Below are 18071 nucleotides of genomic sequence, written 5' to 3' on the forward strand. Positions count from 1 at the left end.
ATAAATGCTCGGGGCATCCAAAGACAAGAATAGTTGAACATCTTATAATAAAATAGGGAACTGTTCTTTAGCTGTTTTGAACTGTGAGGCACTTCTGTAAAGACTGAAGAAAAGTATAGCAAAATGTGGACTCTGACTCAAAGAAAAGAAAAACACAATCCTGGAGTTAATGACAACACTTACTAGAAGAGATAATATCTTTTATGAGATCAGTTAATGTGACTAGGAAAAAAATACACTGTCATTTATGTGAATAATCTCCTGCCCTATTGTAGTCAGGTAGGGGGTGGCCTCTTCTCCCAGGCAACCAGCAATAGAACAAGGGGACACAGTCTCAAGTTGTGCAGGGGGAAGTATAGGATGGATGTTAGGAGGAAGTTCTTCACAGAGAGAGTGATTGGCATTGGAATGGGCTGCCCAGGGAGGTGGTGGAGGCACCGTCCCTGGAGGTGTTCAAGAAAAGCCTGGCTGAGGCACTTAGTGCCATGGTCTAGTTGACTGGCTAGGGCTGGGTGCTAGGTTGGACTGGATGATCTTGGAGGTCTCTTCCAACCTGGTTGATTCTATGATTCTATGATTCTATGATTAACTCTCCTTTTTAGAATTTGGGATTTCTCTGAACTAAGCAAAACTCCCTTTGGTTCAAGCTCCTTGGCAAAATGTGCAACCCGGGAATAAGTGCGCTGACAAAACGCTTGCGTGAGTGACAGGAACATCAGACTTCTTGTGTCAGGATCAATATATCAAATCTGTGCAGTGTGCTGCAGCAGATATACAGAAACATCAATTCAATTACTTTAAATACATTATTTAATACACATGTGCTTTGCACTGCAGTTTGCCTGTCTCTGCCTTAGACTGATCAGGGAAATGGGATTTTTAGCAGAGCTGGTTCACTTCAAAACATACTCATAAAATATTTGTTCAAGATTAGCAAGGGAAGGACCAGCCCAGCAGCGTATAAGCCTTTCAGGGTGCAATTACTGCACTTAGCATTAGGCCCTTTAACTGTCTAGAAGCTGAAAGAGTGACAAGGCAACATTTTGGGGAAACCAAAATAATCAATCATTAGCATTTGTGTCACTACAGCTCTTACAAGTACCAGTTCAACCTTTGTGATGATGCTATTAAAAAGTTCATCCACTGCTTGACATAAAGTTAGTGTGGATGTCAGACATGAACCCAGAACCTGCACTTTGTTTTTCCTTTGTGCTTAAACTTTGAACATTCCAGGGAAAACAATCAAGCAGTAAGTTACAGCATATTGGACAAGGCAGAAACCCATGAAGAACATAATAACGACTGATGGCTCACTGAAACTGGTTACACATCTAAAAACATAGTCCAGCAACTCAGATCCCACTCTTTCCTCTGCAGTCCCAGATGGATTATGGTCCAATGTCCATCTGTGAATCTGCTAAATTTAGTCTGGCCTCAGAGGAAGCACAAGACACAAGCCATCCAGATGCTCCTGTTGCCCTTTCAGGTTGACCTTCCTGTTAGCTCGATGGGCCAAGCACTACAGAACAACTCCCCCTTCCCACCACACTACATGTGTTTCAAGACACATGAATCAAGACAGAGGAAATAGATTTTGCTCAAGGAGCTATTTTTATACCTCTCCTCTGAGTTGCATGTTTTTCACTAGTGGGGCAGAGATGCAGAGATGTTATGTGTGCTGGCTTCTTGTCAGAGCTAGCATGAAACCTCATGCTGCTAACTGAACTCTCCACTTTGCCTACTTACCCTGCTGTCTGCAATGCACTGAGGCACCACATCTCCAAAGAGGAGGAGAAAGAGAAGGAGGAACATAAGGTTCCTATGCAGTTAATGAAACAGGTACCATATTCAGACCATTTCCAGTATGTGCAGAGAGCCTTGGATAATACCTGACCTCAATGGGTCTTTTGAAGCTCAGTACCACAGCTTGAGTCCTTTTGCAGTACATCAACCATTGCTTGGACTCAATAAGTACTTTTTGTAGAGTCTCTTCAAAGGACCATCTCTCTTCTCTGACTCTGCTAATGCAAAGGAAGGCTAAGCTCTGCCATTCTGTGAACGACCATGTGCTGGGTTCACTGGGAGAGCCGGAGAATGGGCAGGACAGGCTGTCCCTGGCTTTGGGTTCTTTGTATGGAAGATGTCTCTGGCCTTTCCAAACCATATGAGATGCTGCACAGTTCACATCATTTCAGGACACTGTCTCACTAGGAAGGGAGGCTGAAAAGGCAAGCATGAGAGTCAGGAAGGCATGGGGAATATATGACCTTGGTTGTCCACTGAAGCTGTATGGGGAAATGCAATCCTAAGTTTAACACAGACAAGGCCTATGTCACTTTTAAAACATTTCATTTTCCCCTGTGGAGAAGCATGGAAATACTTGACAATGACTTCACAAGAAGACTTCAGCAGGATGTGAGACTCTTCAAGAAATGTCAAAGAGCTGGGAGAACACATGGCTATGTCTCACCTTGAGCACTGCGTTCAGTTCTTGGCCCCTTACTACAGGAAGGATATTGAGTTACTGGAGCATGTCCACAGAAGGGCAATGAGGCTTGTGAAGGGCCTGGAGAACATGGCCTGTATCACTTTCCAGCAGTCCTGGCTCACCGGAGAGGTCCCAGGAGACTGGAAAATGGCCAACGTGGTCCCCATCCACAAGAAGGGTCGGATGGAGGAACCTGGGAACTACAGACCTGTCAGCCTGACCTCAGTGCCAGGGAAACTGATGGAGCAGGTTATCTTGGGGGTGATAAGAGCACACCTGAGGGATGGCAAAGGGCTCAGGTCCAGCCAGCATGGGTTTAGGAAGGGCAGATCCTGCCTCTCCAACCTGATCTCCTTCTATGATCAGGTGACCTGCTTGGTGGATGTGGGGAGGGCTGTGGATGTGGTCTATCTGGACTTCAGCAAGGCCTTTGACACTGTCCCCCAAGCAAACTGCTGGCTAAGCTGTCAGCCCATGGCTTGGATAGCAACACTTTGTGCTGGGTTAGGAACTGGCTGGAGGGCTGGACCCAGAGAGTGGTGGTGAATGGTGCCACATCCAGCTGGCAGCTGTCACTAGTGGTGTCCCTCAGGGATCAGTGCTGGGCCCCATCATCTTTAACATCTTCATAGATGATCTGGATGAGGGCATGGAGTCAGTCATCAGCAAATTTGCAGATGACACTAAGCTGGGGGCAGATGTGGCTGGGTTGGAGGGCAGAAGGGCTCTGCAGTGGGACCTTGACCACCTGGACAGATGGGCAGAGTCCAATGGGATGGCATTCAATAGCTCCAAGTGCAGGGTGCTGCACTTTGGCCACAACAACCCCATGCAGAGATACAGGCTGGGGTCAGAGTGGCTGGAGAGCAGCCAGACAGAGAGGGATCTGGGGGTGCTGATTGATACCCGCCTGAACATGAGCCAGCAGTGTGCCCAGGTGGCCAAGAGAGCCAGTGGCATCCTGGCCTGCATCAGGAATGGTGTGGTCAGCAGGAGCAGGGAGGTCATTCTGCCCCTGTACTCTGCACTGGTTAGACCACACCTTGAGTCCTGTGTTCAGTTCTGGGCCCCCCAGTTTAGGAGGGACACTGAGATGCTTGAGCGTGTCCAGAGAAGGGCGACAAGGCTGGTGAGAGGCCTTGAGCACAGCCCTACGAGGAGAGGCTGAGGGAGCTGGGATTGTTTAGCCTGGAGAAGAGGAGGCTCAGGGGAGACCTTATTGCTGTCTACAACTACCTGAGGGGTGGTTGTGGCCAGGAGGAGGTTGCTCTCTTCTCTCAGGTGGCCAGCACCAGAACAAGAGGACAAAGCCTCAAGCTTCACCAGGGGAAATTTAGGCTGGAGGTGAGGAGAAAGTTCTTCACTGAGAGAGTCATTGGACACTGGAATGGGCTGCCCGGGGAGGTGGTGGAGTCGCCGTCCCTGGGGCTGTTCAAGGCAGGATTGGACGTGGCACTTGGTGCCATGGTCTAGCCTTGAGCTCTGTGGTAAAGGGTTGGACTTGGTGGTCTATGAGGTCTCTTCCAACCTTGGCGATACTGTGTGTGATACTGTGTGTTAGTGTCTGAGGAAGCTGGCATTGCTTAGTCTGAAAAGAGGAGGCTGAAGAGAGACCTCATCACTCTTACAACAACCTGAAGGGGGATTGCAGTGAGTAGGAGGCCAACCTCTTCTTCTTGATGACAAGCAATGAGACTAGAGGAAGTGGTTACAAGCTGCACCAGGGGAGGTTTAGGCTGGATATTAGGAAACTTCTTCTCTGAAAGGGTTATCAAACATTTCAATGGTCTGCCTAAGCCAGTGGTGGAATCTCCATCATTGGGGTGTTCAAGCACCATATGGATCTGGCACTTAGAGACATGGTTTAGTGTTGATCCTTCAGTGCTGGCTTGAGAGTTGGACTGGATGGTTTTTGAGGTTTCTTCCAACCAGTTATATTCTGTGATTCTGTCTCCTCTGTCTCATCTTAAAATTACTCTAAACACCTCAGACAGACATAAAGCAAGTGAAGAGAGAAAAAAAAAAAAGAGGTCCAGAGAGGCCATAAGAGAAAGCCTTTTGAGAGCTGCAATCCCTCTTCCCCTTCCTCTCACTCCCTGGATCTCTGGTCCTTGACAGGGACATCGAGTCTGCTGGGGCAACTGTGTGCTGAGCTCCACCATCCAGCCCTGGACCCAATCAAACCATCTCTTCACAAAACAGGAGTGCTGCAGCAAGTTTCAGTACCTTCTTCCAAACACACCCTCTCCAACAAGCCCACGAGCATATCTAAAGGAGACAAATGACCTTTATCTCAAGAGAGAAGATTTTTCATTTTGGAAATAGACATCTCATGAGCACCACTCTGTGCAGTGTTGACAGGAGCCTGCACAGCAGCCACACACCATTGCCATTGCTTCCTTCCACAGAATCTAGCCTTTAACCCTTGTGAAATGTGAACGTTTCTGTGCTCACAGCTCCACACAGAGTTTGGAAACATCCTGCCCTATGTGTTTCATCGATGCTTTCCCATTTGACCACTATTAGAGTTTCTCAGCCAGTTTTCCTCTCATTTTTAAGCTGGCCTTGACTACTGTGATGCTGAAATCAGAATCATTTATTATCTTCATAGGCAGCAATTCTATCCCATACTCAGGCACAGCCTGGGATGATGATGCCAGTATGCTAATGACAAGATACAGGTGATCAATATGATATCTGCTACCAGGAAACACTATTCTCTGAAAGTCTCCCAGCCACATTAAGCAAAGGTCTCAAAGGTGCTGTAAGATATGCATTAGAAAACTGAGCAGGAGTTGCACAATGATGAAGCTGTCAGAGACTGCAATGCCAGAAGGGACCTTTCTCTCCGGTGCCCTGACCTTTATGCAATAGCAGCTGCTGAATTCTGCCCAGTTTCATCCTGTACTCTGCCTGTTTGCTGTACTCTCCAAGTTGCTCTTGGTACACATGCAGCAAGGGTGACCTGTGATAAGAATGGAAGAAGCAGCAGGCAAAGCAGGCAGATTGGTCCTACACTGGAGAATCAGGTCCAGAAAACAGTGACATGTCCAACCATTATAGCATTGATGGTCTAATCCTGGTCAGACCATGTGTGATCACAGCGCTGTGGGTACCATGGCTGAGGTTCCCCCCAATTTCCCTCCTAGACCTGGTGCTGAACCCTTTTGCATTCTTGATGAGCTCAGTTGGCCAAAGCATTTTAACTCCTTCTTCTGCTCTCATCCCTCCCCTCCCCCCCCCCCCCCCCCCCCCCCCCCCCCCCTTTTTTTTTTTCAGTGGACATTGTGCAGTGACATTTGGGGTTAAGCTGACAGGGTACTAGGTGGATAAAGTTTTACCCCCTGTCAGAAGGGAAAGCAAAGGCAAACAAGAAAATTTACAGACATTCTCTGTTTTAAACAAAGGCTTCTGTGTTTAAAATAATAAAAATCCACTGTACAAAAGCAAAGCAACTTTCCCCAAAATAGCCCTTCCTGTTTTATCAAAGCATTCATCAAAATTGCACTTCTCCACAAAAATAAAGCTCCAGGTAGAGCTCTGGAGGCCTTTTGCTTTGGTTAGATACCAAAGCAACCGAAGCAATAAGTATAACAGACTTTACTGGTAGCTGCTATATCCTAAACAAGTCCACATAGAATCATAGACTGATTTAGGTTGGAAGGGACCACAAAGATCACAGTATCACAGTATCACCAAGGTTGGAAGAGACCTCATAGATCATCAAGTCCAACCCTTTACCACAGAGCTCAAGGCTAGACCATGGCACCAAGTGCCACGTCCAATCCTGCCTTGAACAGCCCCAGGGACGGCGACTCCACCACCTCCCTGGGCAGCCCATTCCAGTATCCAATGACTCTCTCAGTGAAGAACTTTCTCCTCATCTCAAGCCTAAATTTCCCCTGGCGTAGCTTGAGATCATCTAGTTCCAACTGCCTGCCATAGGCAGGAACACCTCCTACTAGAGAAAGTTGCTTATGGCTCACATGGCTGAATCTGGCTTTAAAAATCCAGTGAGGCTGTACTGAATGCAAGGAAAAATGATGAATTAGAAATACTATGTCAGAAAGATGTGGATGTTTAACAAGTCACCTGAACATGGCTCCAACAGTCTGCATACAATGTGCATCCATGACTTCTAGCTTTTGTGCCTTAGGGTGGAAGCCAGGTATTTGTCATGTGTGGTCTGGCCATGCCTAGCTTATCTAGTTACTCGTGTGGTGCTTGGGCTGATGCTGCCTCTAGGAACTGACTTTGCAAGGGTTTGCCAGCACAGTTTTCTGTTCTTGATGTACTGATGTACCCAACATACAAAAGGCCTGGGAGAGTGACAGTCACAATGAGATAAAGACTCCTACACAGGTAAGGCTCATCTTCTCTGGCTCAACTCAGCTTGCTTCTTAGAAACAACAAAAATCAGATCTCGTCACACACATCGCCAACTATCACTAAACATTTGTTAATGTTTAATTATTTTGGAGTTAATGGAGTCCAGGACAAGCTGTAAGCATGGACAATGCTAAGAATCAGTACTTCATGGGTTTCTGAGTTCTTCTACAGGATGACTATGAAGTAGGAAAAAGCACAGAGGTTTGGGATCAAAAGAGATGGGTAGGTAGGAGAGTGAGGCCTCTCTAGCTTTCCAGCACTGAGACAGACACTGCCTATTGAGGCAGCAAGGAGTGATATGCCAGGGAGAATCCGTGATGGCTGTGCAAGTGAAGACAAAGCCATTGTTTGATGAGAGAAGTGAAACAGGTAATAAAATGGAAAAGGGTGATCTGACTGAAATAGCAAAGTGGGTTTGAGTTATTTAATCTTTCTATTCCTATCCCTTTCATGACTACATGGAGCCACACTTTTATCCTGAGGTTGAGCACCAGTCCCAAGCTGGATCACAGCAGCCCTTGGTGCCAGCCCATATTGAGCTGCTGTGTAACACCATGCTGGTTAATCAGCTTGTTTCCAGCTGCTCTATCATAGTTGAAAAGGAGAGAAAATGCAGCAAAAACTTTTCCTGATGTGATTTTTCTATGTAAGACACATCCTGAATTTGGATGTGGCTGCCACAGGACACTAAATGCCAGCAGGAGGGGTCCATGTGACCTCTCTTGAACTCCAGCCTGTACTGTGAAATTTTGTCTCTGAACACTCTTGTTGGAACAGTATTAGGAACAGAGGTGAGGGTTTGTTTTTTTTGTTTAAATATTGCATATTTATATTGACAATGGGAGCCTGAACACTGTTTGCTCAATAGAAACCCCATGACCTGTTTATGTGCCAGTTAAATTGACAGTGTTACCTAATGAAATATTTCCCTTAGTTCAGAGCCTTATAAACATTTTAATTGACTGCTCTTAATTAAGAGTGGTGGTGAATGGTGCCGCATCCAGTTGGCAGCTGTCACTAGTGGTGTTCCCCAAGGATCAGTGCTGGGCCCAGTCCTGTTCAATATCTTTATTGATGATCTGGACCAGGGGATTGAGTCCAGCATCAGTAAGTTTGCAGATGACACCAAGCTAGGAGCAGGTGTTGATCTGTTGGAAGGTAGGAGAGCCCTGCAGAGGGACCTGGACAGGCTGGATGGGTGGGCAGAGGCCAATGGGATGAGATTGAACAAGGCCAAGTGCAGGGTTCTGCACTTTGGCCACAACAACCCCAAGCAGTGCTACAGGCTGGGGACTGAGTGGCTGGAGAGCATCCAGGAGGAAAGGGACCTGGGGGTACTGATAGATAGTAAGCTGAAGATGAGCCAGCAGTGTGCCCAGGTGGCCAAGAGAGCCAATGGCATCCTGGCCTGGATCAAGAACAGTGTGGTCAGTAGGACAAGGGAGGTTATTCTTTCCCTGTACTCAGCACTGGTCAGGCCACACCTTGAGTACTATGACCAGTTCTGAGCTTTACAATTCAAGAGAGATGTTGAGGTGCTGGAACGTGTCCAGAGAAGGGCAACAAGGCTGGTGAAGGGCCTGGAACACAGCCCTGTGAGGAGAGGCTGAGGGAGCTGGGGTTGTTTAGCCTGGAGAAGAGGAGGCTCAGGGGTGATCTTATTACTGTCTACAACTACCTGAAGGGAGGTTGTAGCCAGGTGGGGGTTGGTTTCTTCTCCCAGGCAACCAGCAACAGAAAAAGGGGACACAGTCTCAAGTTGTGCTGGAGGAAGTATAGGCTGGATGTTAGGAGGAAGTTGTTGCCAGAGAGAGTGATTGGCATTGGAATGGGCTGCCCAGGAAGGTGGTGGAGGCACCGTCCCTGGAGGTGTTCAAGAAAAGCCTGGCTGAGGCACTTAGTGCCATGGTCTAGTTGACTGGCTAGGGCTGGGTGCTAGGTTGGCCTGGATGATCTTGGAGGTCTCTTCCTAACCTGGTTGACTCTATGATTCTAAGATTTTCAAAAACAAAAAGAAATTTTCAGACACCATAAAGACAACTGCAGGTTTAATACAGTGCACTAAAAGTTCTGAATTGTTGTCACAGAGCTCACCCAGAACATCAGAAATTGTTAGCATTGGGTACGTTTCATAACAGAGATTGTTTGAAACACAACAGTGTGTGAGCCAATGCAGATTGCAATTTAATACTCCACAGGAACAGATCTTCCCCCCCACTAAAAGATGTTCTTAAAAGGAGAGATGTGGGAAGAAACAATTATGGTTTTCCCTATGTAGATCACTCTTCTGAGATCAGGAACTAGAGTAAAGAGACTTCCAATGCCAATAAGAGCCAGATTAGCCTCACCATGATTTAATTCCATCTTCCACAGCCTAGTCTGCCATCATACCTACCAGCCACAGGGTCTGTCTGTGGGATCAAGTAGGCAGCCCCCTAAATGTACAAGCTGTCTCCTGAGCAGCACTGAAACTTCTGTCTCTCCTGCTCAAAGTTTAGTGCTCTCCCAGCTGATGAAGCAGAGCCAGTGTGGCCCAGCTGAGAAGTGCAGGCAGGATGCTCATCCTGTTAACATGCAGCTTGTGAGACCTGTGTTCTCTTTTCAGCTGGAAGAGACCAAACTCTTTCTCAGTCTGCTTTTTCATAAGGATCCAGCACTGCCACCAAAGCCCTGCTGCCATATGGCCATCTGCCTGTGCAGTGAGATGCTTGCATAGCACCTTAAAAAAATTTATTCCTCCTTTCTTCCAGAGGTATGTACCAGACACAAGCATCTCATAGGCAGGATCTGGCTTGGGGCCCTGAATGGGATCCTTTCACATATTGTCAGTGCAAAACAAGCTCTGCAAAACCCTACACTTCTTTTGATGTTTTCTTTTTCTTTTGGTGATGGAAGTTGCTTAAAGATACTCCAAGTTGCAAGAACTAGCCTTTGTTACTCTGTGGATTACATTGTGACTTTGATTCACAAGAAAAGTGCTGGGTAAAGAATCATAAGGCAAGAGTTTTAGGGCCAAGATTTCACCCAAGTGTTTCCTGAAATTTGGAATTAGTCAAAGCCAACAGGCTGACACCAGGAATACGTTTGTCATATTGTGCTTAATGAATATTGGCTAGGTCATTAAGATGCTTTCAATCCGTATGGATTTCTTTCTCAATTTGAAATGTGTAGCTTAGTATCTCAGAGCTCAATCATAAAGACAGCTTTTCCTCTCATTAGCCATGTGGGATAGTTCAAACAGAGACTCATTCCTAATGTCACAAGTTTTTCTTTTCCCTTCTTAAGAAAGCTAGTCAGAAAAAAAAACCAACCCATCCCACAAATTCTGCATACAGTAACATGCCTGCAGATGAGTTCCTTCTACTCAGTCATCTGTAAATCACTTGCAAAAGGTGAATCCCAGAAATCTGTTACCCTTTTCCCAGAGGATAATTGCAAACACTGCCAGATCATCGGAAAGGAAGGACAGGCAGGACTATGCTTGGGCTCTGAGCTGTAGTCAAGTCAGGAAAAAATCAAATGTGTATCCTCCAAAGGAACAGAGCCAGCAGTCAGACGGAAGGCTGGGAGACCTGAAAAGCCTCTGCACTCTTACTAAAATCAACAAGAGAAAGCTGTGCAGATATTTCATTACAAAAGGTAGGAAGTGTTCTCTTCTGGGTTTGCACCACATTTTTCCTTTTGCAATATTTTATGTTAATTCACTCCCTGCTTTCAAAGGAATAGTGTAAAAAAGTGAGGAAGAGCCAGAGCACATGTTCTGTTGGGAAGTCTTATTCTGCATTTCCAGTGGCTTTCAGGGAGGCTGTTCAAAAGGATTGGGTTTGATGAGGACTTGCACTGAAGTTCTGCAGAATGTTGTGGTGATCAAATCTTTCAAGCCATCACCTGTTCAGGTGGTGCCTGACATAGTACCTTTCTTTACTCTTTCATCATAGGGATGACAGGTAGCTTCTGTGAGCCACATGATTTACATTTACAGTCCACCATAACTTATAATAGAAGTGAACACAGTAATTTGCCATTTCCCACTAAGCAGATGTGACTATGTTTTAATACTTGTCAAAAGTCTGAGTGTTTCTATCATAGATGGCAAATTCTGTTATTAGAAACATTCAGATTTGAGTATGGAGACTTTCTGTTCTTGAAATGACTACTTGTAACAGCACAGAATGTTGTACCTTGGTAATTATGAAGAAATTTCAGCTATTAACCTGCTCTTCTGCAGTTGTGCATGTACACACAATTGAAACAGGCAGTGGACACCATTTGATAACGCTAGAAAACGCATCAGCCTTTGTCATTCTGCCCCTATACTCTGCACTAGTTAGACCACACCTTGAGTACTGTGTTCAGTTCTGGGCCCCCCAGTTTAGGAGGGACATTGAGATGCTTGAGCGTGTCCAGAGAAGGGCGACGAGGCTGGGGAGAGGCCTTGAGCACAGCCCTATGAGGAGAGGCTGAGGGAGCTGGGATTGTTTAGCCTGGAGAAGAGGAGGCTCAGGGGTGACCTTATTGCTGTCTACAACTACCTGAGGGGTGGTTGTGGCCAGGAGGAGGTTGCTCTCTTCTCTCAGGTGGCCAGCACCAGAACGAGAGGACACAGCCTCAGGCTGAGCCAGGGGAGATTTAGGCTTGAGGTGGGGAGAAAGTTCTTCACTGAGAGAGTCATTGGACACTGGAATGGGCTGCCCGGGGAGGTGGTGGAGTCGCCGTCCCTGGAGCTGTTCAAGGCAGGATTTGACGTGGCACTTGGTGCCATGGTCTAGCCTTGAGCTCTGTGGTAAAGGGTTGGACTTGATGATCTGTGAGGTCTCTTCCAATCCTAATAATACTGTGATACTGTGATAAAGAAAGACCACAAATTTTGGAAGCCTGGACCAAGAGACTCCAAGTCCAGCTCATGCCTAACGCTACTGGAAGTAAGGAAGGACACATATCTGTATAGCCAGAAGCCATTTCAAATGCTAACTCTCCCAGCTTCTCATGAGATTAGCAGGCTTTTCTAGTGGCTACTTCATTTTCCATTTTAAACTTGACCCCCTGTCTTTATTCCCAGCATCTGTTCATTCAGTTTAAACAGTTTCCTGTTTTCCAAAAAGAGGGAAGACTGATTAGACACAGAACCTATTTGCTGTGCTCTGGCCAAAACTGCGGATTGGGTCATGATTTTTGTTATTTCTAGGAGCACTTGTGGAGATCTCATTAATACTGAGGCTCCCTAATACAGCTTTGGTATGTGCAAGAAGAAAAGCGAGGCTGGGTGAGGAAGAGATATAAGAAAACAAAGGCTATACATACATGGCTGGAGCCAGCCAGCCGCAGACTCACTCTGTACCTGTTTGGAGATGATGAGTAAAGAGCCAGCTCCAAACTGGAAGCAGCAGCAGTGTGTTAAGTGAAATATCCTGTCCCACAGGCAGGCGAAGTGTGCTAGCACAGGCGTGGTGCTGTGCTGACACAGCCTGATGGCTTTCAGGTGCCAGTCATCTCTGGGCCACTGTTGCTCCACACCTTCATTGCAGTTGTGCCCTGAAGCTCACACAGTCATGCTGGAAGCAGGGGCCGCATGTCCCTTGCCAGCCCTTAGCCTCTGCACCACTCTGTCTCCATCCTCCTCAGGATTTCCTGCCTCCGTTTTCACAACCTACTCCTGCAAAATTTTTGCTTTGCTTCATTTGAATAGAAACTCTTCAACCTAGGAAGCCTCAGTGAAGTCTGAGCAGTGCCTCAATGTCCTTCAGCAGAGAACCCAAGTCCAAATACTGGACCATGCACCCAGAAGACAGGTCTCTGGTTTCCTGTGAGTCATGCCAGGCAGTGATTGCTCTTACACAGACCAGGCTGATTTTTTTTAGCTTTACCTTTCTGTTTATTCACAGATTTATTTTGCTTATAAGGAACTGCATTCTTCTCAAAGGACAGCTGAGGACCAGTACAGGCTCCTGAGGCAGCAGAGGCAAGGCAGGGATCTGGGCATGAGGCAGGGAGGAGAGACAGCAGCAGGCCTAAGAAGCGCGTGACGGGTTTGGAGTTTGCACTGCAGACAGAGCTGACAGCCAGCACTGACTTCACCTCCTCCCTTTTGCAGAGCAGGGCAAGGCAAAGCACCTGATTGAGATCCGCTGAGGGGATCAAGTCCAAGAGGAAAATCTGCGCTCTCCTCCCCCAGCTTTGGCTCAGATGGCTCTTTAAGGAAAACTGATTGTGGACTCTGGCCCTACCATGCTGCTGTGTCCTGGGGTGTGCCCCACTCCTGGCCTCCAGAGTGGGAGTGCAGGCTGGGAGAGAGGACAGCCAACAGCCCAGCCTCAAGCTTTTTCTCAAAACAAACAAAGCCACCAAGCTCAACTCACTCAAACAGGAACGGATCAAATTCTGTTTCCCTTGATGCAGACAGGAAAAGAGATATTAAAAAGACACTTCATGTTGTGGGCTTGAATTTGGGTGTGGGACAACAAGGGCCTTTTCTCCTTGGATTTTACCTGTGCTGTGTGTGGCCCGAAGCAGGGACACAGCCACAAAGAGACCTGCTCTGGCCACACTGCCCTGAACCAGTTCTGCTCTATCAGTCTGGAGCATCTCCTATGCCTTGTCACACAGATCCTATGTGCAGGACACACATCGCTGAGAACAGAACGTCAGCTAAGAAGGCCACAGACACCACAGAGACAAAGACTATTTCACCATTCATTGTGGGTCAAGCCCAAGCTACCACGATAATATCAGGGATGTATTTTTTCGAGCACTAATTGTGAAGGGTGTTTTCCCCACTGTGCTGTGGGGATGTCTCCAGTTCACGAGTCAACAGAACGCACCAGAAGTCACTGGTGGCACGTTTGCAGTAATAGAAAGGCAGCAGGGATATACTAAGAGACCACGTACTAGTCTGCACCATGGCACTCATAAACCAGCAAATCCACAATCTGGGGCACCCTGAGTATATACACAGCATGACTTTCCCTCCCTTTAGGCTTTTAGGCACTTAACCCAGTTCCTTTGCTGTTTAAAGGTCTTCTTTTAACCCAGCATCTCAAGACAATAATGACTGGCACACAGCAAAGGACGCACACGCACAAACATTGATTCATGGACATGGAGTCAGGCTGTTGCTGTGCCAGTTCACAGAGATCTGGTAACAGAGTTTGCTGACGACTGGACAGCCTCACCCACACCGACTACCAGGGCAGCCCAAGCAGCTTTGCACTTACATGATACGAAAGGGGAAATCTGAAAGAATCTGAAACCTGCCGGGCTGTTGCCTACCTTTTCCTGAAGGGAAGAAGCAATCCATCTCCACACTGCTGCGGGAATGGGAAATGCAGAGAGCGCTGCTGGGGACCAGACCCTCCTGAGGTGGGCTCCGCTCCGTGGTCCGCACCAAACACCAGCCTGGCCTTTCGCTCGGCCGCTCCAGCAGCTCCACCGTCTGCCCCACCTGAATGCTCAGCTCGCTGCTGTGGCCCGCTGTGAAGTCCTGGAGCACCACGGTTAGTTCACACCCTCCAGACAGCTGCTCAGGTTCAACATAAAAGGAAAAAAAAAAAAAAAAAAGAGAGCAGGGGTAGAAGTTAGAGAGGACTGGATAAAGGCAATCATCTTTGCATCATATTTACACTGGCAAAGACAGGACTTGTGTTCCTTAGAAGCCAAGTTAATCATTTCTTTTGTCAAAGTTCAACGTGTTGTGGCCCTGGTTTCCTTTACTTCTTATTGATTCTGCTGGGCTGAAGTGAGAAATCAAAGCTACCCACCCAGTAACCTTTTGAATGCTAGCCAGGGGTGGATTTTCTAGCTGTGGGTGTCCATCAGAAACACTGCACTTTTTCCTTGCTTTAGTTTCTAGGGCGATTTCCTAGCCTGGCAATAGCCCAGGCTGCCCTCAAGGCAGAACAAATGTCAGTTCACCCCTCTACAGCATGAGTTAAGACACATTGCCACATGCCACCAGTGCAGTGAGGAAACAGCTACAATTTTTTTTTGCATGACAAGAAACATTCCTTCGTCTTCCCAAACTTACTCTAGGGACCTCTCGGGAGACTAGGGAATCCTGACCGAGCAGATCAAAAAAAGCTCCTCCCATGCTCTCTGATGGAAAACAGAGGTGTAAATATGTAAACACCTCTGATTGATTATATGCTGACTTCCAGGATTTGTATCTAAGAATAAATGTATCATCTTCCTTCCGTACTGAGCGCTGGCAACCTGCTGCTTTCCTTCAGCCTCTCACCCTGCAGCTCTGGATGCACAGCACCGGTCTCTGTTTAACCACAGCCTCTATACAACCACAGCCCGGATATATAAGCGGTTGTGTACACAGCAAATCAAAACAGAAGAAGTGATTGCACAGGCAGCACAGCTAATGAAGCTTGTTTTCTTACAGATTTGGATCTTGGAGGCTGATTCTTGGTGTCTAAAAAGGTGTGAGCATAAATCTAAGTCTTCCTGGTGCGAGGAATCTTTTTTAATGCTCCTCTGCAGTATGGACGTCTTGCTGTCTGCCTGTCATTAAAGGCCCTCTTTTTGCTTCTGAAACATGCAAGGGTCTTTGAGGTCTTATTCCACTGTCAAATTCAATAGAAAGTAGTCTACTGATTTAATGTTATTAAAGAATACTAAATAAGCTAATTTAAAACCGTGTAATACCCTAAATCTCCCTATTTCTATAGGGTATGGAGCTAAACAACAAACCCATTACAAAGTGTTTTTAAAAGAACAGCTTCCAAATCCAACTAAATTGGGAGGAATCTGTCAGTATCTCAGTGAAACACTAAGAACTAGCATCTGTTGATGGGGGAGCCTTTGAGGAGAGCACACTCCTCTCTTCAGCTGGGACAATCTCAAAAGCTGTTTTCTCAGCCCAGGCAGCCCTCAGTGCCCACTCCCACGGGAACAGCCTGTCTCTCCACTCAGTGGCATAGTGGTTTGTGTGTATGATGCAGGTGTGAAAGAAATCCCATTCACAGAGGTGATATTTATAATTACAGAAAGGGGTCAGTGGACAAGGACTGGTTCTCACCTGTCCTGTGTCTCTGCCGTAGACGAAATGCTAGATTTGGGGAAGAAGAAGGAGATATTTCTCTGAAAGATTATTTGTAAATAAGTAGGAAAAAAAAAAACAAAAACCAAACAAACCAAACCATGGCAGCTGTTTGAGGCTATTCATCCAGAGTGCTCACACTAATCCTGGCAGAAAGAGCTCAGTGGGTTGATCAAAGCACACAACAGATGAGTTTAGTACCTAACTCTGTAGTTTTATCAGCAAAGCCACCATTCATCATGCTAATGTAACCTCCCCATAACTGGAGTACAAACATTCACTGGTACAGTAAGGATAAGTTATTGCTATAATGTTTAATGAGATTTCTTTGCTATGGACTAATTCAGGAGCAGGAAAAAAAAAAATCTTTTTATCTGGCATAGCAGTGCAGTATTTAAGACACGACCACCACTATGACTTCTTGGTAAATACCCTGGCAAATCTTACCCAACATGATGATTTTTCCCTAATCCTTTCACTACTCCTTGCCAATTACATTTTCTTTCTTCTGCAAATAATCGAATCTCTCCTTCATTTTAAGGAAAACATGTGAACAAACATTCTGCTGTATCTGCTTCTCATCCAGAGGTAAAACGCAAAGCCCTACACTCGGGTACCACTAGGTGTCCGTGTTTGCCATCACACAGCAAGCTCCTTTGCTGGCAAGAAGCAATTATTCCTTGTCTTCAAATTGCTTTTCTAAACACGATGTCCGGTCTCTGGGCATGAAGGAGCTGATTCTGACAGCAATCCCAAGACCCATCGTTGCCAACGACATGGGCAGATGTTCCAGAGTACTTAAATTCTTTTTCTTCAGGTGGTTCAAGTTGATTTTTGAAAGAGAAATAATTGTTATTGCTCAAACAGGAAAGATGAAAAGAGCCATGAAATATTCCAGGTAAAAAAGGCCTGCTGAAGACAGTCCTAGGGAAGGTTTGAAGCTAAGAAGGCACTTCCAAGGGAGCATCAGCCTGCAAAGTATTGCCCTGAGCAGCATGGTGCTTCTGCAGGCTGAGGGGCAGCTAACCTGAAATCAGATTTATCACAGGACTTTGTCAATTCCTTTTCAAATAATTAAACATCTGTGATACAACAGCTGCTTCCACTAGGGTAACACCTGCAAATATTATCCCAGAGGAGGCAGGTGTGCTCCATGACTCTCAGATACCACCTTGCCCTGAGTTCCTGTTTTCTCCGATTCATTTAAAATACTGCTTTTGAATACAATGTGAACTGGCAGTAATTATCCCTCCTAGCAACTGCTCCACACCTGGAGTCATCAAGCTCTTCCTCAACAGGGGAGATATTCACATCCTTCTCTTGGACTTTAGAAGTTTATCTTTGATGTGGGAGAGTGTGATCCAACTTCCCTTGGCTCCTTGGTAGCTATGTGAATTAATATCACCTACTCCTCCAGCATCCTCTGGATGGATACATGGAGCAGGGCTTCCCCATGCACCAGCTCACTGGCTGGAGCTGGTACTAAACTCCCATATTTTCAGGGAACGACCCCTTCTTTGGCAGGAAGAATTAAGCAGATTCCATGTCTCAGGGACTGGTGCAAGCAGTTAGCTCAGGTAGGGGCCTGCTGCTCCTTTTTAGATGCCAGTCATAAAGCACAGAAAAGGAGCTCCTTCTTTTTGCCCGAGGATTTCCAAGTATTGCCATGTCTGTTCTGTGCCTTAGATACCACTATGCTACAAAGAACATTTACTCACCAAATTAACCCACAGCAAAGTAATCTCTCCAGAAAGCTTATATTATACTAATACATACACAGTTTGTAAGCCACTGAGGAATAATGCAAATACATCTGATTCCCGATGACAGAAATCCTTTCACCTATGAAGTGATCCCTCAAGCTATTAGTTAATTAATTTGTTTTTTAGAGAGTGATTTTCCAGTCTCAGAGAAGTACATCATGCTTCTCTACCTTGCAGCTTGCAAACTGGAATATAGATGGGCTGCTGGTTTCTTATGCATACTGCATTTGGTTTGGAGAAAGAAAGAAAATAGAGAATGCCCTTAAGGTTGAGCTTCACAGGTAAACAGCTTTATATTTTAACGTGTAATGTTCACTTTTATTATTCCTGTGATTAAAAAAAACCCCACCATTAAACCCACTGGCTGGATATATTCAAAACCCAGACAGCA

General features: G+C 46.2%; 1 protein-coding gene across 17 annotated transcripts in view; it reads right to left on the reverse strand.

The window, feature by feature from the left end:
• Nucleotides 1-18071, reverse strand: part of KALRN (kalirin RhoGEF kinase) — a 651147-nt gene that overhangs the window by 97165 nt on the left and 535911 nt on the right. For 16 of the 17 annotated variants that reach the window (XM_064156788.1, XM_064156780.1, XM_064156820.1 and 13 more), the window contains 2 exons: nt 15897-15926; nt 14144-14390 (listed from right to left, as the gene is read on the reverse strand). In XM_064156788.1, the coding sequence (XP_064012858.1) occupies nt 14144-14390; nt 15897-15926 (277 nt within the window). The remainder of the gene's footprint in view (nt 1-14143; nt 14391-15896; nt 15927-18071) is intronic. The other variant, XM_064156794.1, reaches the window with a different exon arrangement.

Source organism: Pogoniulus pusillus, chromosome 2, assembly GCF_015220805.1.
Source record: "Pogoniulus pusillus isolate bPogPus1 chromosome 2, bPogPus1.pri, whole genome shotgun sequence".
In the NCBI taxonomy this organism is placed as follows: Eukaryota; Metazoa; Chordata; class Aves; order Piciformes; family Lybiidae; genus Pogoniulus; species Pogoniulus pusillus.